Source organism: Dendrobates tinctorius, unplaced genomic scaffold (genome assembly GCF_039654945.1).
Source record: "Dendrobates tinctorius isolate UK_male_01 unplaced genomic scaffold, ASM3965494v1 ptg000026l, whole genome shotgun sequence".
NCBI classification, from domain to species: domain Eukaryota; kingdom Metazoa; phylum Chordata; class Amphibia; order Anura; family Dendrobatidae; genus Dendrobates; species Dendrobates tinctorius.
Window position 1 is genome coordinate 11,732,501 of NW_027361694.1, and position 24,132 is coordinate 11,756,632.

The following is a 24,132-nucleotide window of genomic DNA, read 5'->3' on the forward strand; positions in this document are numbered from 1 at the left end:
AGGTCACCGCATTTCATTGACCTGGCTAAGAATACAGCTTCAGTGACCTGCGGTAACCTCGATGAGTTCACTTGCTGCTCATTGATGCTGCACTTGCATCAGCTCATTGATCAGTGGTTCTCCGCCTGGAAAGACACATCTTGGCACTGTCCAGGTTGAAAACTAGTAATCCCCAGACATGGATTACGGCGTGGGAGAGAATGTCGGACAGGTGAGGGAATATTGTTTTTTTTATTTTTGTCTAATTACGGGAGATGAGGGATTCAATGGAAAGGGCATTAGGTGAGTATAACTGTTTTATTTTTAAATTAAAAAAATAAAAACTTTTGTTTTTCTTTCAAATAAAATACTTTATTCTTGCTGTGTCTTTATTTACAGTTATAGGATTAGTAATGGATAGGTGTCTAATAGATGCCTCTTCATTACTAATCAGTGGGCTTGATGTCACCAGATAATACAAAGGTGACATCAAACTCACAAATATGAACCCCACTTGCCACCGCTACAGGGCAAGTGGGAAGAGCCAAGCACGACGCCATAATTGAAGCATCTAATAGTTGCCTTTTCTGGGTGGCTTTGGGTTTCTATTTTTATACTGGGGACCCAATATCCATGGCCCCTTACCAGCCTGAGAATACCAACACCCATCTGTCTGCTTTAGCAAGGCTGGTTGTCAAAAATGGGGGCAACCCACGCTGTTTTTTTTCTTTTAATTATTTAAATAATTAAAAAACAGCAGATATTATTATTATTATTATTATTATTATTGATATCCAGCCTTGCTGAGGGTTGCAGCTGTCACTTTTGCCTGTCTGGTTATCAAAAATACAGGGAAATCCATGCCATCTTTTTTTTATTTTTTTTATTAATTTAGAACGCAGGCCTCGGCTGATGAATGCTCCCATCAGCCGTCGTCTGCTCTCACTGTTGTTAGCGGCAGCAGGCATAGGCTGATGAGAGCAGTAGTCCCATTAGCTGAAGCAAGTGACCAGAGGTACATTTTTTACCTCCTTTCACAGCTGTGGGCTCGCGCTGTCATTTGACAGCGTGGGAACTGCGGCTGTCTGACCGGCGGTGATGATTTTACCACCAATCAGAAGCATTGTTTTCCGCGCTGTCATGCACATGACTGCGTAGCAAACACTGAGGCTAGGTGCACACGTACTTTTTTTGTCCTGCGGATTTTTCCCCGCAGATTTTAAGAAATCCGCAGGTCAAATGACCTGCATTTTTCCTGTGGATTTCTTCCTGTTTTTTTGCGGTTTTCCACTGCGGTTTTCCCCCTGAGGATGTGGAGAATGGAGCAGGTGGAAAACCGCACAAATGAAGTGACATGCTTCTTTTTTTGTACCGCGGAAAAAACCGCAGCATGTGCACAGCGTTTTGTTTTTTTTCATTGATTTACATGCTACTGTAAATCACACTGCGGATCTGCAGCGTTTCTGCGCGGTAAAATCCGTTGCGGATCCGCAGGAAATATGCATCGTGTGCACATGGCCTGAGTGTTCGGGACCCCCATTCAGGTATACCCAAACACAAACATTTTTTTTAAACTGTTCAGCCGAACCCTCCGGACCCAAACATCCAAGGGTCCGCCCATCTCTACCAGTAACTTCACATGCGTATACACCGATAGCCAAAAATACCGAGTTCCCTTAAAGGGAGTCTGTCACCCAATTTTAGCCCTGTCAGCTGCCGGAACTGCCATCAGGGGCTTATCTACAGCATTCTGTTATGCTGTAGATAAGCCCCCGATGAAACCTGAAAGATAAGAAAAATTAGTTAGATTATACTCACCCTGGCATCCTGTCTGGTCCGATGGGTGTCACGGTCCGGTCTGGCACCTCCCATCTTCATACGATGCCATCCTCCTTCTTACTTCTGCCACGGCTCCAGCACAGGCATACTGATCTACCCTGTTGAGAGCAAAGTACTGCAATGCGCAGGCGTCGGACCTATCTGACCTTTCCCGGCGCCTGTGCACTGCAGTACTTTACTCTGCCCTTAACGGGGCAGATAAAGTACGCCTGCGCCGGAGCTGCGGCAGAAGTGAGGAGGAGAACGGCATCGTATGAAGATGGGAGGACCCGGACCGGACCGCGACTCCCACCGCACCCGCCCCCACCCCCCGGTGAGTAGAATATAACTCATTTTTCTTATCTTTCAGGTTACATCAGGGGCTTATCTACAGCATTACAGAATGCTATAGATAAACCCCTGATGGCGGTGCCGACAGCTGATAGGGCTAAAATGGGGTGACAGATTCCCTTTAACCCTGTAAATATTTTAAATGAATGGTCTAAGAATAGCACAAGCCAATTTTCCCAGGCCCCAGAAACTGCAACATTCTTGGGAGTCTTTCTCTCTTAAATAAAAAGATATATTTTTCCATTGCCAAAGTAAGCATTTGCTGAATATAATTAAATGTTATGATAAATAGACTGCTGTACTGTGTTCTACAGTTCTCCTTTTTTACCCCCTAAGCTATAATTTTTCATATTGTCTGATTGGTCCATCTGTCCAGTCCAGTGCTAGAATCGGAAAAAAGCACACATACAGATCAGATGGTCCTATCAGAAAAAGGAGATGGGCCTATTTTCTTGTACTGTGGCAACTTTCTGCGCAATCCTTTGATCTAAAACTGTGCTAAGTCTACTCTGTAATTAGTGGATAGCCTTTGAGCACAAGTCAATGGATGGGTAAGTTTAGCCCACCTTAAATAAAGTTGTCTCAGTTACAAACTTTCTTTTCCACCACCACCTGCATCATGTGATGAGTTTGGCAGGCTGACCTTATATCAGTCTCATTGGGTAAAGATGTGTTTACAATGCACAATTAAAGGAACTATCATTTGCCAATAATCATGCAATGTAAACAGGCTGCAGATCACGCTTTGCTCGTTCATCGGGTGAAATGATTCTTTGGTTTGCCCAAAAGATCATTGTTCTCGACAGCTCATCTTCTCATGTAAATAGGACCTGTACTGCCAAGACAAATGGAAGTCTATGCACACTGAATGTGCTAATACAGATTGTGTGCATTTGAAGGACCCTCCTCCTGTTTAAACAGCCTACTTAAACAATCATGAATCTGTAAAGATGCAGCTGATCGGTTGGAGTAAACGGACTCTTAGTCAATAAAGCTTTGAGAGGGTTTTACCATTACGGTGTAGAACACTAACACCCCAGCTAGTTGCACATAAGGCTAGTATCACACTTGCCTGTGGAGGCGCAGCGGACGCTCACAGTGAAGCTCCGCCCCCTGCCGCACCTCCAGTCAGCTTTGCCTATGGGCGCATGCATGCGACCTGCGTACCCTATCTTTAGCATTGGGTATGCAGGCCGTGCGCAGGTATGCTTTTGCCGCCGCATTCCTCCAAAATGCAACACGTTGCATTTGGCACAGGTCGCCGCACCGTCAAAAGGACGCATGCGGCGGCAAAAGCATACCTGCCCATAGGCGAAGCTGCCTGGAGGAGGCGCGGCAGGGCGCGGAGCTTCACTGTGAGCGTCCGCTGTGCCTCCAAACGCAAGTGTGAAACCAGCCTAAGCTGTATTAACAAACTGCACCCTTTATCATAAGTGGAGCAGATTTCGGAAAGTTTGAAAAAGTAGATCCTTATTTATTATCCTCAACATCGGCTTCATAATGTCAAAAGTTCACTTGTTTCTCATTTAATTTTATTTCTTAGCTCTAATATAGTCCCTTTTTATACATTTATTCTTCTCTTTAGTTATTGATTATTAATGTGAGTCTGAATGTAGTGCGAGTACATTACAGACTAAACCGAGGGGCATTAGCCAAACTATATATACCAGATATTCTGCGAATTTTAATAACCTTGCTTTTAATAAGCATCAGACATTCACATTTTATCTTATCTTATTCATCTTTGTTCCCCATTCTTTATTCTTGATATCTTTTTGTCTCTCCCTCTCCTGCTCAATGTCACTGTCAATTTAAGCATTGAATTTTGGAATTTGTGCTCAGTTGAATGTAGCATACCTCTGTCTTTTCAGAAACAGCTGCACAATGTCTGTGTTGTATATCTGTGCCCTTCTTTGGTGGCAGAGCAGAGATCAAGTCTTTTAATATGCAGAAGTAAAAGGTGTTCCAATTATCTGGTCTTGTTGTGAAGGCAAGACCACCTTGTTCTGTGAGGCTCTTGTTTTGTTTTGCAGCAAACTCCCTTGTATCTATCCATAGCAAATGGCCTTTATTTAGAATGGAGGAAGGCCTTCTCTGCTGCTCCTCGTTTTCCTATGTACCAGTGTCCTGACTTTGTCATCTGGAACATGCAGGGCAAATCTGGCTTATTATCTGTGCTTACTCTTCATGATTAGGTCACACATTCATTGAATGGAGTTTTCTGTTTGTCACCACATGCCCCCAGTTAAAAGAAAAGAGACTGAATAAATGGCATCCTCCAATGACATTAGCAACCTCTCTTAGTTTTGAGCAAAATGTAACACAATAGTCAAAAGTCCACTAATTAGGGTGGAGTGCTAATAAAATGATAAAAGGTCTCTTGTTTTCTTTTTCATCTTGCCATGTACTGACAGCTTATCAGGCACTCAGTCCTTGTTTGTTTTGGCACTCTCCCTGCTCATTGTCGGTACTCTGGGCTTTGTTCACCTTTGCAGTTTCCAAAAGCATTTTGCGTTATTTATTGGAAGCTGTGGGAAAGCCCATACTCTCGTTTCCTTTTATGAACGTAAATGATGGAATTTTTCTTTTCTAACCTTATATTTGCCGTTTTTTCCATCCCATTAATCTGTCATTAAATGATGCCAGTTGTTGGTACCATTTCCTTTTTTCACACCACTTAAGATTTCAGATTAGAATTGTATCCACCACTGTGATCCTAAAGAAAGTGCCATTTGTATCATTTGTTATACAGGTTTTCTCATCTGACATTTATGGTATATCCACAGAATGTGGCATTTATGTCTGATATACAGTATGTGGGTGCTTCTATCCTCTGTAAATGCTATTAATAATGACAATACCCATTTAAAAAAAAAGTTGTTAAGCTTAAAAAAATCACTTTTCTGGAGTCATGCTTCTCTCATTCATCCTGTGCCACATCTACTTTGCTGTCGTTTTTCACATTTTCACAGTCTTCCATGGTGCTGTAGTTTCAATGCACTGCATCAGCAAATTGTGCCACCTTATTGAACTATCACAGAAGTGGGGAAACCACATCTTCCTCTCTTGCCTCCCTTCTTTGAAAGCCCACGCTGCCAAACTATGCAGCGGAGAAGGCTATATGCATCTTTAACAACCGGTCAGTGCAAAGTAAATTTGGCATGTTTCTTATTTATTATTATTATACATTTACATAGCGCCATTTATTCCATGGCGCCTTACATGTCAAAAGGGGAAATATAGACAAGTACAATAAACATATGCAAGATAAGGGACACACAAGTACAGAAGGAGAGAGGACCCTGCCCGCGAGGGCTCACATTCTACAGTCTACATTTATATGTGTTAATCAAATATTAATTGACTATAATAAGAATTGCAAAAAAAGTCAGGAATATAATAGTCCCATATCCCCATTTCTGTGCTGGAATACAATGCTTCTGACCCGATGTAAGAAACCAATCGTTGAAGCTGACCAACAGAATTTTCCAGTCTTGTTTCATCTTGTGCCTACCTCTACTGTCAGGGTCTGTGTCCACAAATTGAGTAACCTAGGATGACACGTAATAGTTTTTTGATGTTTTAATTAAGGTACCTTGAATTTGGAAACAATTTTTGATTTCAGGATACAACGAAGTACCATTTAACCATTTAACATTACTCAATTAGATTATAAAAGAACAAAGAAAAAAGCCGAGCCACGTATATATGAGAGGTGGTATTCTAAAATATGCCAGTACAGCGATCAATACATTCACATAGCAAGAGTAATGAATAGAAAGGTTTGATACCTGTAATCGCAGTACTGCTTGTTTCTATGTTAAGTATAATATATATATATATATATATATATATATATATATATACACACTATGGAGGGTGTCGTGCATTTATGTTCAGAAAATGATGTTCTTTTAACTCCAGAATGTGTGGTGTATAAGTATTGACTTCCACCTTGCTGCAAGCTTTCTCTAGTATGACCATTGCCATTTATACTGCCAGCAGTGAATGCACAGAAAGCGAGAACGAGGTTCATGTCACAAATGGTAAATATTTCAACTCTCAAACTGACTATAGTTTTATTTACAATCCTCAACATTGAAATTACAATACCAAGAAGGTAATTTTTTGGAATTCTAAAAATCACGATTGATAGACTTGTTAATGATATGCAACTGATAAAAAAAAAAAAATGGAAGCACAATTTAAAAAATATCCAGATTTTAATTAGTATTGAGTGTGAGCATCACATGCAGAAATACATGCACTTGCATGACCTACTGGTTGGCTTAGTTAGAGCTGTTGTACTTTGTACATGCAAATCATCAAGATCTGTCTGCAATTGTCATCTAGCGACATCCCAGATGTGCTCGATGGGAGACAAGTCTGGAGACACTACAGACCATAGGATCATGTATCGGCCACACAGGCTGCTCCCAGTTTCATGAGCAGTATGCAGACTGGCTTTGTTGTGTTGAAAAACTGACTAGGACACATTGGAGAAATGGTTGTACCACTAGTTCCACTGCTAAACCAATGTAACACTGAGCTGTTACTGTGCCTGGAATGAAGTCTAGAAGGATCCAGTTATCATACATTATACCACACCACACCGTAAGATGGCTTATGCTCGCCATTGAGCTACGAGCCAGATACCCACAGCAAGTGTTCCTTTACACCACCGCCCACGAAGACTGTCGTGTTACAGAGGAAGACTGCAATAGAGACAATGTTTAAATTTTTTAACTTTGGCATATCACTAACACTTCAATCGATCCTATGATTTTAAAGGGAAGGTGCCGTGTTTTCATAATTTAATGTAAAAAAGAAAATAGTGTAAAAAGATATTGTCCCCTAAGTTTGACTCAGTTGTGTGTATGGTTTGTTTTTTTTACTGTATTAATGCAGCCACTGGGGGCTGCCATCTTACCTTTCTGGCTGCTAAACGACACTTTCCATGCTCATTTACGGCAGTCCCTAGGCATAAGACATAACAGTCGGCTCCCGACCCTATCTCTATCATTGCAGCATCAGGAGTGAACTGGGCACGCCCCTGTGGGCAGCACAATTCACAGCTGCAGGTGTGGCCAGGCGCTATTTTATTAGAGCCCAATGCTTTCCTTTTAGCTACATTTACACTCGATTGCAAGCCCTGGATGCTGTACTGTTCCAGCATAACGGCTTGGATGTTCACTCTGCACATACCAGCTGCAGGAGAAGAACCAGAACGAGCTCCTGGAGACCGAGCTGCTCTTTCCAAAACACCCGACCAGCTGCTGCCCCTGCTCTTGCAAAGCATAGGAGGAGCTGCTCCCTGCTGTTTCAAAACACTTGGCAATCTTCTGGACATCTAATCCTCTCCTGTGTGATACAGACTGCTGAGCTGTGTATCTAATCCTCTCCTGTGTGATACTGACTGCTGAGCCATGTACAATGGGGCAAAAAAGTATTTAGTCAGTCAGCAATAGTGCAAGTTCCACCACTTAAAAAGATGAGAGGTGTCTGTAATTTACATCATAGGTAGACCTCAACTATGGGAGACAAACAGAAAAAAAAATCCAGAAAATCACATTGTCTGTTTTTTTTTCATTTTATTTGCATATTATGGTGGAAAATAAGTATTTGGTCAGAAACAAGCAATCAAGATTTCTGGCTCTCACAGACCTGTAACTTCTTCTTTAAGAGTCTCCTCTTTCCTCCACTCATTACCTGTAGTAATGGCACCTGTTTAAACTTGTTATCAGTATAAAAAGACACCTGTGCACACCCTCAAACAGTCTGACTCCAAACTCCACTATGGTGAAGACCAAAGAGCTGTCAAAGGACACCAGAAACAAAATTGTAGCCCTGCACCAGGCTGGGAAGACTGAATCTGCAATAGCCAACCAGCTTGGAGTGAAGAAATCAAGTGTGGGAGCAATAATTAGAAAATGGAAGACATACAAGACCACTGATAATCTCCCTCGATCTGGTGCTCCACGCAAAATCCCACCCCGTGGGGTCAGAATGATCACAAGAACGGTGAGCAAAAATCCCAGAACCACGCGGGGGGACCTAGTGAATGAACTGCAGAGAGCTGGGACCAATGTAGCAAGGCCTACCATAAGTAACAAACTACGCCACCATGGACTCAGATCCTGCAGTGCCAGACGTGTCCCACTGCTTAAGCCTGTACATGTCCGGGCCCGTCTGAAGTTTGCTAGAGAGCAATTTGGATGATCCAGAGGAGTTTTGGGAGAATGTCCTATGGTCTGATGAAACCAAACTGGAACTGTTTGGTAGAAACACAACATGTCGTGTTTGGAGGAAAAAGAATACTGAGTTGCATCCATCAAACACCATACCTACTGTAAAGCATGGTGGTGGAAACATCCATGCTTTGGGGCTGTTTCTCTGCAAAGGGGCCAGGACGACTGATCCGGGTACATGAAAGAATGAATGGGGCCATGTATCGTGAGATTTTGAGTGCAAACCTCCTTCCATCAGCAAGGGCATTGAAGATGAAACGTGGCTGGGTCTTTCAACATGACAATGATCCAAAGCACACCGCCAGGGCAACGAAGGAGTGGCTTCGTAAGAATCATTTCAAGGTCCTGGAGTGGCCTAGCCAGTCTCCAGATCTCAACCCTATAGAAAACCTTTGGAGGGAGTTGAAAGTCCGTGTTGCCAAGCGAAAAGCCAAAAACATCACTGCTCTAGAGGAGATCTGCATGGAGGAATGGGCCAACATACCAACAACAGTGTGTGGCAACCTTGTGAAGACTTAGGCTGGTTTCACATTAGCGCTTTTGTGCGCAGCGCATCGTGCGCACCCGTGCGCATGCGCACTGCGCACCTATGTTTAACATGACGTGCGCATGGTCTTGCGCACACTTTCGTTTTCGTGCGCATGCTTTTTTTGTCTTTTGCGCCAGGCGCGCCAGACGCAACATGTTGCATTTTTTGGTGCGCCCTGTCTTGGCAAAAAAACGCATGCGCACGCTTGCGCACGGAATGCGCAAAAACAACACATTGAAGTCTATGGGAACGCATGCGTGCACATGGTCTTGCGCACAGTTGCGTTTTTTTGCGCATGCATTTTTGAGTTAAACAAGTCTAGAATGTTCTCTAGACCAGTGATTTTCAACCTTTTTTGAGCAGCGGCACACTTTTTATACGTAAAAAATACCGGCGCACACCACCAACCAAAATGGCACAAAATGACACTAAAACAGTACATATTATACATATAGTTAATAATATAGATTCTAAATGTATTTTTACTCACTCAGTGTGAGGTCCTTTCAATAAATTATTTATTTTAAAAAAGTTAAATAAAAAAGGATAACCCCCTCATATATACAATCCCATGTAACCTCATACATACAGTCCCATGTATTCCCATATATATATACAGTCCCATGTAAAGTCATACATACAGTCCCACGTATATGAGCCACATAATTATCAGCATATACCATATATATATATATATATATATATATATATATATATATATACAGTGGGGCAAAAAAGTATTTAGTCAGTCAGCAATAGTGCAAGTTCCACCACTTAAAAAGATGAGAGGCGTCTGTAATTTACATCATAGGTAGACCTCAACTATGGGAGACAAACTGAGAAAAAAAAATCCAGAAAATCACATTGTCTGTTTTTTTTCATTTTATTTGCATATTATGGTGGAAAATAAGTATTTGGTCAGAAACAAGCAATCAAGATTTCTGGCTCTCACAGACCTGTAACTTCTTCTTTAAGAGTCTCCTCTTTCCTCCACTCATTACCTGTAGTAATGGCACCTGTTTAAACTTGTTATCAGTATAAAAAGACACCTGTGCACACCCTCAAACAGTCTGACTCCAAACTCCACTATGGTGAAGACCAAAGAGCTGTCAAAGGACACCAGAAACAAAATTGTAGCCCTGCACCAGGCTGGGAAGACTGAATCTGCAATAGCCAACCAGCTTGGAGTGAAGAAATCAACTGTGGGAGCAATAATTAGAAAATGGAAGACATACAAGACCACTGATAATCTCCCTCGATCTGGTGCTCCACGCAAAATCCCACCCCGTGGGGTCAGAATGATCACAAGAACGGTGAGCAAAAATCCCAGAACCACGCGGGGGGACCTAGTGAATGAACTGCAGAGAGCTGGGACCAATGTAACAAGGCCTACCATAAGTAACACACTACGCCACCATGGACTCAGATCCTGCAGTGCCAGACGTGTCCCACTGCTTAAGCCTGTACATGTCCGGGCCCGTCTGAAGTTTGCTAGAGAGCATTTGGATGATCCAGAGGAGTTTTGGGAGAATGTCCTATGGTCTGATGAAACCAAACTGGAACTGTTTGGTAGAAACACAACTTGTCGTGTTTGGAGGAAAAAGAATACTGAGTTGCATCCATCAAACACCATACCTACTGTAAAGCATGGTGGTGGAAACATCATGCTTTGGGGCTGTTTCTCTGCAAAGGGGCCAGGACGACTGATCCGGGTACATGAAAGAATGAATGGGGCCATGTATCGTGAGATTTTGAGTGCAAACCTCCTTCCATCAGCAAGGGCATTGATGCTGAAACGTGGCTGGGACTTTCAACATGACAATGATCCAAAGCACACCGCCAGGGCAACGAAGGAGTGGCTTCGTAAGAAGCATTTCAAGGTCCTGGAGTGGCCTAGCCAGTCTTCAGATCTCAACCCTATAGAAAACCTTTGGAGGGAGTTGAAAGTCCGTGTTGCCAAGCGAAAAGCCAAAAACATCACTGCTCTAGAGGAGATCTGCATGGAGGAATGGGCCAACATACCAACAACAGTGTGTGGCAACCTTGTGAAGACTTACAGAAAACGTTTGACCTCTGTCATTGCTAACAAAGGATATATCACAAAGTATTGAGATGAAATTTTGTTTCTGACCAAATACTTATTTTCCACCATAATATGCAAATAAAATGAAAAAAAAACAGACAATGTGATTTTCTGGATTTTTTTTTCTCAGTTTGTCTCCCATAGTTGAGGTCTACCTATGATGTAAATTACAGACGCCTCTCATCTTTTTAAGTGGTGGAACTTGCACTATTGCTGACTGACTAAATACTTTTTTGCCCCACTGTATATATAGTATATGAGCTGGCGCTTGTACTCCAGCCTCATGGCCATAGTATTTCTCATTGTACCCCTTTATATTGCAGTATATGAGCCACATAATTATCCCTTTCTTTTAGTAATATGCCCCATCATTATCCCCTTCTTTTAGTAATATGCCCCATCATTATCACCTTCTTGTAGTAATATGCCCCATCATAATCCCCTTCATGTAGAAATTGCACATTCCACTACCTCCATTTCCTTCTCCCCACCACCCCATTATTGCCCTTTCGACAACCCCATCATTGCCCTCTCCCCACCACCGCCTTCTTATCACCCCCATCACCGCCTTCTCCATTGCCCTCTCCCCATCACCGCCTTCTCCATGACTCCCATCATTGCTTCTCATCACATCCATCAACTCACCTACACACGCACACAAACACACACCTCTCACCTAGACACACACACACACACACACCCCTCACCTCTCCTCATCGGCAGCTTCCTCTCACTGGCACAGCAGCCGCGGGGCTGAATGATGATGTCATCCAGCCGCGCCGCTGACTGCTGTGTCAGGGAGGAAGCGACACAGGAACACGGGACTGCCCTGCTTGCCTCCACATGGCTAATTTGCATCGCATGTAAATTAGCCATGCGGACACGCGGCACACCCGACCATGTGTCGCGGCACACTAGTGTGCCGCAGAACATTGGTTGAAAACCACTGCTCTAGACAATGGAAAAAATGACACACCTAAAAACGCATGTGCATAAAAAACGCAAACGCATGCAAAAACGCATGTAAAACGCAAGCAACGCTGCGTTTTTTTGACGCATCAGCGTGCGCATGACGTTAAAAAAACGCGCGTTTGTTTTGCGTTTTTCTTTGCGTTTTTTATGCGCCCGATGCGCTGCGCAAAAAAAGCTAAGTATTGAGATGAAATTTTGTTTCTGACCAAATACTTATTTTCCACCATAATATGCAAATAAAATGAAAAAAAAAACAGACAATTTGATTTTCTGGATTTTTTTTTCTCAGTTTGTCTCCCATAGTTGAGGTCTACCTATGATGTAAATTACAGACGCCTCTCATCTTTTTAAGTGGTGGAACTTGCACTATTGCTGACTGACTAAATACTTTTTTGCCCCACTGTATCTAATCCTCTCCTGTGTGATACTGACTGCTGAGCTGTGTATCTAATCCTCTCTTGTGTGATACTGTCTGCTGAGCCATGTATCTAATCCTATCCTGTGTGATAGTCTGCTGATCCGTGTATCTAATCTTATCCTGTGTGCTACTGACAGCTGAGCCGTGTATCTAATCCTCTCCTGTGTGATACTGACTGCTGAGCTGTGTATCTAATCCTCTTTTGTGTGATACTGTCTCCTGAGCCGTGTATCTAATCCTATCCCGTGTGATTCTGACTGCTGAGCAGTGTATCTAATCTTATCCTGTGTGATACTGCTCTCCTGAAATACTCTGTGCTGCTGTCACCCTGGTTTTATGTGTGATCTACATGGTGGTATTGTGTATGATCTATTTGGTGGTATTATGTGTGAACTATATGGCGATATTATGTGAGAACACTATGGCAGTATTATCTGCTAAAAGGGGACCCATTCTAGGGTGGTTCTGGCTGAGCACCTGCACACGGGTCAGGGGTAATAGTTAGGTGCAGTCAGGGGAGGGCTGGTGAGGCAGCTGAAGAGAGGGGTCTACTTTTTATCGTTACTGTACGGCTACATTTCCCCCCAGCCTGCTTCCCAGGGTCATCCCGGACTGCGCCTGTCGCCTCGCTTTCACACATCGCCAGGACAGGATCTGAGGAGGGGAATGGGGTCTTTGCATGCAAAGTCTGGATCAGAACAGGCCATCAATCAGCAGAAATGTTTCCTGGATTTCTGTGGTGCTGTCACCCTGTTCCTCCCCCATATATCTCCCTCTGTGCCACCCATAGACCAGCACACTGCTCTCCTGAAATACTCTGTGCTGCTGTCACCCTGCTCCCAGAATCCTTGCTGCCTGCTATCCTCAGTGACCGAAGACCCCATTCCTCTCCTCAGATCCTGTCCTGGCGATGTGTGAAAGCGAGGCAACAGGGGCCTGATGTATGGTGGAAGGAGCAGGGTGACAGCAGCACAGAGTATTTCAGGAGAGAAGTATGCTGGTCTATGGGGTGCACCCTGTTCGGTGCAAGGGATTGTACATAGAGTGCTGTGTTTTATACACATGGATGGACCGTCTGCTCCACAGAAATCCAGGAAATATTTCTGCTGATTGGTGACCTGTTCTGATCCAGACATTACATGCAAAGACAGTCAGTACCTTTGCAGGCCCCATCAAAATGGCGACTCACTGTGTTCCTAAATGTCATCCTCTCTTTTCCCTTAGCAAACATCCAGAAGGGGAGGAGAGGAGTGACATCACACCCATGTCAGCAGATTCCGCCCATAATTACTGCAGAGCAGTAATGTGAGCTAGTTGTACACTAGGTTTTTGTGCCAAATTTCAGTAGCTGCTCCCCTTAGTGTTAACAAGTAGAAATGCCAAACTTTTTAAAATTATTTTTCATATTTTGCAAAATCAAAAACAAATCATATTTTTTAAGAAAATGTGAACATTAATTCTTTACATTTTTTCAATTGCTGAAAAATTTCTTTGGGGATGGCACCTTCCCTTTAATATTTCCACAACTTTTCCTTCATGGTTTAGTAGTTTTAGGAGTGTTTATAACATTCCTAGGGCACTTTCACATTAATATATGTACACCAGATTATTGAATACAACAGAAATTATTGGTTGGGACTTGATTCCATCACATACAAAACAAATAAATGGTCACAACACAGCTGTCGGGTGACCTGGGACCACCGACTCCTTTTCTGGCCCTACCACTAGGAGGCGCCCTAGCTCGCTCTGTTCCCCGGGATACTTAAGATGGCAAAGACGCCAGGGCCTCCACCCTTGCCTTATCTCTTACAATAGCCCTCCGTCTGTTCTCTTCCCCCACCCAGGGAGAAGGGGGTGCTACTGTGCACCTCAGTACACCAACCCGACAAACAGGGCAGCAAAGACAAGGGGTAACTGAAAACACCATACACACCAAATATTCACTCACATATAACAGAGGAATCTGCTGGGGTGTTCAGGAAGGGGCAAAAAACAAAATAGGGAAGGATAAGGAATTACCAAGCGTACAAACCAAACAGTCGCTTATAACTCCTCCAGCACTGCTTCTCATACCCTCTTCTCTCTCTCCTTTAGCCATGCAGCAAAAAGCTAACACTGAAGAGGATTAGTAACAGAACCCAGATTATTTAGGGAAAAGGAGTGACTAACCAAGCACCGCTGAGCACAGGGATTATCAACATTGCCGATTAACCCCTGTTCTGCTAGAAGAAATAAACATGTTTAATAAGCCGGAGAAGTGCTTCTTCTCCGCACCAGAGTAGGAGCAACCAGATGCTGCTGTCCTCTAGCACCACACTGTCACGGTAACCCTGTGACATATACAGTATGCATAACCATTTATTTATTTGTTTTTTACAAACACTTTTTACATCTATTTGGACAGTTATGGTGTAGGTATGGAGTTCATAAAAATTTAATAGAAGTGATAAAATGTGCCAATTGTTTCAGTGTAATCTTTTTATCTCTTTGCTTAGATAAACAGAATTTGTCTATGGCATTTTGGCAATTGGCGGAGTATCATAGAAAATAGTTTTGCATTTCAAGCAGGATTTTTGTGCTTAGCATTACTGACTAAACTTTACACTTTATATAGCTGTTGACTGAACAATGCTTTCAACAGTTTAGACTGGAGCTACTTAGCACAACTCTCCCATACACGAGCGCTTTCTCTGTCGAGTGCTCCTGTCTCCTTGACGGACATCTTTGAAGGCGGCTTAAATTTTAGATAATAAAAAGTCAGTCCAAAGTGCTGTTTCCTTCTCTTCTTTAACATTTATCAGGTTGGGATGGGGGGGATCCATACACATCGGACTGTGTTCCGAACCTCTCGATAACTGCAGGTTTAGACTATGTTCAAATGTCCAGCAATCATCAGAACAGATCCAGCTGCAATCCGTTGGCCAAAAAAGATGTGCAGACACATATTTTTTTTTGTTTAAAAATAAAAAAACTGATTTCAGCTGGATCGTTGTTTTTTTTTTTTTTTTTATAACATTGGAGTCTATAGAAAACATCCGTTAAATAGCCATCCATTGTTCTCCCATTTGAAATGGGACCGTTTTTTTGCTTACTGGATCAAATTCAAATATATGATTACTTGAGAGCTCAAATGTCCAGTACTATATGTTAAATCTTTACTTCTCCACCTCCAGTAAGCAAAATAACATTTTCCATAGACTTCAATGTTAAAAAAAAATCCAGCTGAAACCTTTTTTTTTTTTTTTTTTTTACGGACAAAAAGGTTGTGTCTGCACATCTTTTTTGCTCACGGATTTCTGCTCGATTCGTTCTGATAATTTCTCGACATGTGAACATAGCCTTAACTGTTATTAGTCTGTGTTGCAGGTGGGTAGAGTAATTAACAAGTCTTTGGGCAGTTTATTACAATTGAGTTTGGAATTACTCTTGCCATCGAACTGGAGCAAGTGTTTTCCTAGCATTCCATTCATGTTGGGACTGTGTGGAATACCCAAAACCATTGACAGACAGATAGATAGAAATTTTGAATAATGACTATAAAATTGTTGAATGACTTGAAGTTAAAATGTGTCCCTGACTTTGTACAAATTTTAACAATGCGATAAAAAAATTACTATAATTGCAGTGAAGGTTTGTTTTTCTTCCAATGCTAGTCCTAATAAGATAAGCTATTTGGGAGGCATGGGAGACATGACATGGAATAGCTAAATTACACACTCTATTTTTGGCTGATGCAAAATGGTGTTACCAGGTCTATTTCACTGGGGACGTGTACTTCTTCCCCTGCATGATGTTTACCAATCAGGAGTAGATGACAACATAATGGGGAAAAGGCAACATACCTCCTTAATATCTTAAAGCAGGTTTCTAATTGTGAGACATGAAATGACAGACTTTCTGCTCTCCTCACTGGTCTCACTGCAGAGCTTTGTGATTTCAAAGTGCTAGGAGAAGACGGCAGATTACTGACACCTTTCATCTCATGGCAGTTAGTGTGGGGGGGGGGGGTCAGTACAGCAGCTGAGCTTTATCTTATTACAAACTCTTCTAGCAGCTCTCCTCAGTAGGGTGAGCTCTGCTGTACTGACCCTACCTCACACTGACTGAATGCTGAAAAGTATTGGTAATCACACTCCGCTCTGAACTACTCATAGGACTTTGAAATCACGGATCGCTCTTCAGTGGGATCAGTGAGAGCAAACTGTCATTCCATGTCTCTCACTGTAAAACCTACTCTGAGCTATTTTGTGGGAGTGTTCTTTTTTTCACTTTTTCCACATTAAAAAATCTCCGGTAATGCCTCCCTTGTACTTAATATAAATTATAACCTAAAGGTTACAAGCAAAAACCTCTGGAATGGAGAAGTAAAAAAATATTATTTTTTCCTTTGCTCTGCAGCCAGTCTTCCATGATGTGTCCAGTTTCTCATACTTAAACTGGTGAAAGGTCCTCTTTAACAGTAGGCAAATAATATATACCTCTTCAAAACAGAATATGGTGCTATGTCGCTCTTATTTGTAATTGATCAAAAAAGGAGAGAAAAAGTCAATGCATGATCATAGCACACTCATGGTTGAGAAAAAATATCAAAATACTTTATTAAGGACAGACAAAAAACACCCAAGATGATTAAAAACAATATGAAACAACACAATCACATGCCTGGAATAAATGGTCCATGTATGAATCAGAATGAACTGTAACACAGATGAACAAACTCATGAACATACCATAGGGGGTCTATATACAGAGTTGTATATAAATGGGACCGTGGATGGGCGTCCCCAAGAATGGTGATAAAGTGCATGCAAAATTTTGGGACCAACATGAAAAATCATAAGCAGGTGGAAGCAGTTGGGGGAAAAAAGACTGCTGGAATGTAAAGGAGTGTATACAATATATATGCATGTAATCTGGGAGCCAAGAAGAGATAAATTTTATGGTAAACAGTCCAAGGTATAATAGCCTATTAGTGGGGCTAAAACAAAATAAATGGGTAATAGATACTGCAAAATCACCAGTGTGGGCTTTAGGGAATCAGCATATATCACCTAAAAAGAGCAGGCAGGAAGTCAAGCCAAAGATGTCAGGGATGTCCATGATAAGAAGGAAGCAGTCCCGGGACCAGGGCAAGGTGAGAGGAGCCCCACGCGTATCGCTGCAGAGGCAGCTTCATCAGGGAGGGTGTCAAAATAATATATACCGCTGCAAAACGGAATATGGTGCTTATGTCTCTTATTTGTAAATTGAAACTCCAGATCTACACATAGTGGTACATTATTAATGCATGTAATTTGTATAAGTAGATTTGTATAGAATTGTATTCTTATGATCTTGTTGTGTTCTGTATGAATCTACATGATGCCTGATGATGTGATAGTGATTACCGCTGTCCCTTATATCCATTATAGACCTGATTTTTTTTACATTCTTAATTCACAATAATACTTCTTGCTTATCAATGTGTTTCATAGGCCTTAAGCTTTCTAGCTAAAGACCCAAGTATTCTGTATTTTATTAGTCAGAGAAGTAATTCCTAAACAATTTTGTTTGTTTTTTTCCATTCAGTGCCTTAGTCGTGATGCAGCTGGCAATATTAGCATTCAGTTCTTGGGCACAGTGGTGAGTACAATTTTGCCTGTCTTCAATGAGAGAGTGCTTGTTTGCATAGAATATAACAAATAATCACAATTAACTACTACAGTCAATAGATATACAATGTGCACAAGAATATTTCTTGTGGGCCCAAAAAAACAAGATCTCTGATTCCCTTTGGACCTCAGAATATATGGTGTGCGAGTATTGGCTTCCACGTTGATACAGGATTTGGCTAGTGTGGTCATCATTAGCATTTCATAGCCAGTATTGAATGAACTTAGAGAGCATAAGGTTCATGTCACATGGATGGGTCAGCTGCCTGTGCCCTGACTGTAGTAACATCTATATTGCATTGCTGGGATCCTTTTGCATTTGGGTGTGTAAAATAAATTAATATGCGAAGCAGGGCCTATTAGTAGGGATGTGGTTCGATCACAAAGTGATCAATATATGGAAAGTATAGCATGCACCATATTTTTGTGTTTATTTTTTTCAGACACTTTTTACATTAATGTAAAATGTTATCTTCTAGAACGGGGTGGTCCATGAACACGAAATGATAAAATTAGCCACATTTTAATTAAGAGGGACAATTTTTGCTGCCGAATATTGCTAGATACTGTATGTACACTAGCTGTTAGGCTGCTTTAAAGGGTGGTAGAAGATCTCCTGAAGGGGGGTGCACTCTTGCTTCATTGTCAGTTCGGATCAGCGGTATTGTTGTGCTACTGACCCAAACTGTGCTTTTTTCCGATGTAGCACAGGCAAAGCTGCCTGATATATGGCACTGAAATTGGCCAGTTCAAGAGCTAATAGTTCGCTTCAATGATCCAACCAGCATCAGAGCAGCACTTACAAGCTTTATTAAACAAGCTTGTAAGCCTGCACATGATTGGCCACTACTGGTAGCCTGATAAAGAAGGCTACGAGCCTATAACCTACAAATTGAAAATCACTACTTTCTTGAGCACGGACAGGATTTTATAACAAATAATTTGCAATATTCTTTGTTTTTACAAACATTTTACAGTGTTACACATGTAAGAAAATGGAAATAACCTTTTAAGAAAGATGTAACTGGTTTAATGAGATTCACCAAATAAATACTAAATCAATGTGTTAAGGTACTGTCACACTAAGCGATATCGCTAGCAATATCGCTATAACTTGTGACTTTATAGCGATATTGCTAGCGACATCGCTGTGTCTGATACTTACCTACGACCCGCTCCCCCGCTGGTTATCGCTGATCGCGCAAGAACGTCCAGGACTGTTTCTCGTCGTCAGCTTCCTGCAGCGCTTCCTGCGGAGAGGCGAGCGTGGAGCCGGGCGGGAGGACGCAGGATCGCCTAGTGTGACAGGTAAGTAGCGACCCCCCGTCCCCAGCGATGTCGCTGGTGAGATCTGCCTGTGTGGCAGCTCACTAGCGACCACTTAGCGATGTACCAGCGATCCTGACAGCGTCATATCGCTGGTGGGGATCGCTGGTACATCGCTAAGTGTGATAGTACCTTTACACCAGATATTTTTTGAACAGTGCACTAATGCTCTTTTGTTGGTGCGATTTATGCAAATTAAGTTGCCTAAACATTTCAACAGGTAGGCTAAAATCCCCCTAAAACCTCCTAGCCTGCTATAATGATATGTGTGTGTATATGTATGTGTGTGTATAATATACATATATTATGCATAGAATTCCAATAAAATACATTTACATATCTGGGTGTAAGGTGAAAAAATGGGTAAAAGGTCACGGGGTACGAATACTCTTTGAAGGCACTGTGTGTGTATACAGATATATGTATATATACCGTATATGTGTATGTTTATTATACTTTGCTTATATAGCACTATCATATTCCGCAGCGCTATATATATATATATATATATATATATATATATATATATATATGTATGTGTGTGTGTGTGTGTGTGTGTATATATATATATATATATATATATATATATATATATATATATATATATATATAATAAATGGAAAATAAATTAAAGTAAATTATATACCAAGGCTCCTAACACTATAATACTACCTTAGCTGTTAAAAGTGCACAACCACTGACATGGGAGACTGGGGGGTTCAAATCCTGGCTCTGCCCTGTTGGACATACAGTTAGGTCCATATATATTTGGACAGAGACAACATTTTTCTAATTTGGTTCTAGACATTACCACAATGAATTTTAAACAAAACTATTCAGATGCAGTTGAAGTTCAGACTTTCAGCTTTCATTTGAGGGTGTCCACATTAAAATTGGATGAAGGGTTTAGGAGTTTAGCTCCTTAACATGTGCCCCCCTATTTTTAAAGGGACCAAAAGTAATTGGACAATTGACTCCAAGGCTACTTCATGGACACAGGTGTGGGCAATCCCTTCGTTATGTCATTCTCAATTAAGCAGATAAAAGGCCTGGAGTTGATTTGAGGTGTGTTGCTTGCATTTGGAAGGTTTTTCTGTGAAGGAAACAAGCGGTTAAAGGAGCTCTCCATGCAGGTGAAACAAGCCATCCTTAAGCTGCAAAAACAGAAAAAATCCATCCGAGAAATTGCTACAACATTAGGAGTGGCAAAATCTCCAGTTTGGTACATCCTGAGAAAGAAAGAAAAGCACTGGTGAACTCATCAGTGCAAAAAGACCTGGGTGCCCACGGAAGACAACAGTGCTGGATGATCGCAGAATAATCTCCATGGTGAAGAGAAACCCCTTCACAACAGCCAACCAAGTGAACCACACTCTCCAGGAGATAGGCGTATCAATATGCAAATCTACCATAAAGAGAAGACTGCATGAAAGTAAATACAGAGGGTTCACTGCACGGTGCAAGCCACTCATAAGCATCAAGAATCAAAAGGCTAGACTGGACTTTGCTAAAAAAAACATCTAAAAAAAGCCAGCACAGTTCTGGAAGAACATTCTTTGGACAGATAAAACCAAGATCAACCTCTACCAGAATGATGGAAAGAAGAAAAGTATGGCGAAGGCATGGTACAGCTCATGATCCAAAGCATACCACATCATCTGTAAAACACGGCGGAGGCAGTGTGATGGCTTGGGCATGGCTGCCAGTGGCAATGGGTCACTAGTGTTTATTGATGATGTGACAAAGGACAGAAGCAGCCGAATGAATTCTGAGGTATTCAGAGCCATACTGAGTGCTCAAATCCAGCCAAGTGCAGCCAAATTGATTGGTCGTCGTTTCATACTACAGATGGACAATGACTCAAAACATACAGCCAAAGCAACCCAGTTTGTTAAAGCAAAGAGGAGGAATATTCTTGAATGGCCAAGTCAGTCACCTGATCTCAACCCACTTGAGCATGCATTTCACTTGTTAAAGACTAAACTTCAGACAGGACCACAAACAAACAGCAACTGAAAACCACAGCAGTGAAGGCCTGGCAGAGCATCAAAAAGGAGGAAACACAGCGTCTGGTGCTGTCCATGAGTTCCAGACTTCAGGCAGTCATTGCCAACAAAGGGTTTTCAACCAAGTACTAGAAATGAACATTTTATTTATAATTATTTAATCTGTCCAATTACTTTTGGTCCCTTTAAAAACAGGGTGGCACATGTTAAGGAGCTGAACTCCTAAACCCTTCATCCAATTTTAATGTAGATACCCTCAAATGAAATCTGAAAGTCTGAACTTCAACTGCATCTGAATTGTTTTGTTTAAAATTCATTGTGGTAATGTCTAGAACCAAAATTAGAAAAATGTTGTCTCTGTCCAAATATATATGGACCTAACTGTAATATACCAGTAGTGGTCCTTGTGCAAGACTACTAACACTATAGCGCCTACCTCAATAAATGAGTGTCATGAACAAAGAGTCATGCCGGCTCGGATGTCGTCCAGATTAACAAGGTCTGCGTCAGATGTCGAGGAACGAGGACAATCTGATGATAAATGGGCTACTGGAACAAACCATTCAGCTCAAAGGGAAGCATAATATCAATGCCATCAGCACATATGTCCTGCCAGTTATCAGATACCCTGCTGGCAGTGTGCTGGCCAAAAGAAGAGATGGAAGCTGCAGATGTGAAGACACGAAAGCTCCTCACCATCCATGGAGGTCTCCACCCTAAGTCTAGCACACAGATATTGTATACCAACAGAAAGGATGGTGGTTGAGTCTTGATAAGCATTCAAGCCACTATCACGGATGAAACAAGGCGTATCCAGGAAAACATCAGAAAAATGGCACCAAAATATGAGATGCTGAGAGAAAGCCTAAGGCAGTAACAACAGATCTGGATGGAAGAACAGGAACATGAAGCGCCATAGCAAGACAAGCAGCTGCATGGGATGTACCATCAACAGATAATGGAGATGGCTGACATGGAGAAAGCTGGACTCCGAGACAGCACAGAGGCATGAATCATAGCTGCAGAAGAGCAAGCACTTAGTACCAGATCCATAGAAGTAGGAGACTACCACACAAGACAAGACCCAAGGTGCAGACTATTCAAAGAAACCTCAGAAATCGTCCAACACATAGTGGCAGGATGCAGAATGCAAGCAGGAGCAGCATATACCGAACTCCACAACCAAGTAGCGGGAATTGTATACAGGAACATCTGCACAGCATATGGGCTAAATCCCCCTAAGTCCAGGTGGGAGACCCCAGAGAAAGTGGTGGAGACGGATAATTAGGTGTCGGCTAACCAACAAGACATTGTGTTAGTAGACAAGGATCAGAAGACAGCATTGATAATAGATGTGGCAGTGCCAAGTGACAGCAACATCAGAAAGAAGCTGGAGAAATACCAGGGCCTCAAATGATAACTGGAGAAGATGTAGAAGGGGAAGGCAACAGTGATTCCTGTGGTGATAGGAGCACTTGGAGCAGTGACCCAGTTGGCAGAATGGCTACAACAGATCCCAGGAGCAACATCTGAGCTCTGTCCAGAAAAGTACAATGCTGAGAACAACTAAGATCCTGCGCAGAACCCTCAAACTCCCAGGCCTCTGGTAGAGAACCCAATATATATTGTGTGTATGTATAAAAGTATTTGCAAAGTCTAAAGGAATTGATATATTGTTTTCTATTTATTTTAAAATGATAAATTTGAAGATTGTGACATGTATTTGTATTCAGCCCCAAAGTCTGTTATCCCTAAGTAAAATTCTGAGTGACCAATTGCCACCAGAAGTCACATAAATAGTTAATTGAGTCCACCTGGGTGTAATTCATTCTCAGTGTAACTACAGCTGTCCTCTGAAAGCCTCAGAGGTTTGTTTGAGAACATTAAGGATCAAACAGAATCCAGAAAACCAAGGAACACACCAGACAAGTAAAGGTACTGTCACACCTAGCGATGTACCAGCGATCCCGACCAGCGATATGACGCGGTCAGGATCGCTGGTACATCGCTAAGTGGTCGCTAGTGAGCTGCCACACAGGCAGATCTCACCAGCGACATCGCTGGGGACGGGGGTCGCTACTTACCTGTCACACCAGGTGATCCTGCGTCCTTCCGCCCGGCTCTACGCGTCGCTCGTCGTCACAGCAGGAAGCTGACAACAAGAAACAGCCCAGGACGTTCTCGCGCGATCAGCGATAACCAGCGGGGGAGCCGGTCGTAGGTAAGTATCAGACACAGCGATATCGCTAGCAATATCGCTATAACGTCACTAGTTATAGCGATATTGCTAGCGATATCTCTTAGTGTGACAGGCCCTTAAGGGATGTTGTGGAGAAGAATAAAGAAAGGTTAGGTTATAACAACAAAAATGTAGCCCAAGCTCTGAACATCTCACTGAGCACTATTCAATCCATCATTCAAAAATGAAAGGAGAAGGGCACAACTCCAAACCTTCCAAGACATGGCTGTCCACCTAAACTGACATCCCAAGCAAGGAGAGCACTAATTAAAGAATCCTTGAAAATGGCTCATTGTGAGCCGAAACGTTGTCATGCAATGTGGGTCGTCTGAATAAAAACCACATTTTTTTCTCCTGAAAGCTTATGGAGTGCTGCCTTCCTTTTTTATTTATCTATATATATGTATATTACATGTACACACACACACGCCGTAGACAGGGAAAAAAAGAACTTTTTGACATAAGATTATGGTGCGTTTTGTAGTCCGTTTTATCAGTAGCTTACTGGG

At 42.1% G+C, this 24,132-nt stretch overlaps 1 protein-coding gene across 2 annotated transcripts in view; it reads left to right on the top strand.

Moving 5' to 3' along the window:
• The window catches only part of PCCA (propionyl-CoA carboxylase subunit alpha), an 805,290-nt gene that overhangs the window by 656,406 nt on the left and 124,752 nt on the right, over positions 1–24,132 (top strand). For both annotated transcript variants that reach the window (XM_073569504.1, XM_073569503.1), the window contains exon 21: positions 17,970–18,023. In XM_073569504.1, coding sequence (XP_073425605.1) covers positions 17,970–18,023 — 54 coding nt within the window. The remainder of the gene's footprint in view (positions 1–17,969; positions 18,024–24,132) is intronic.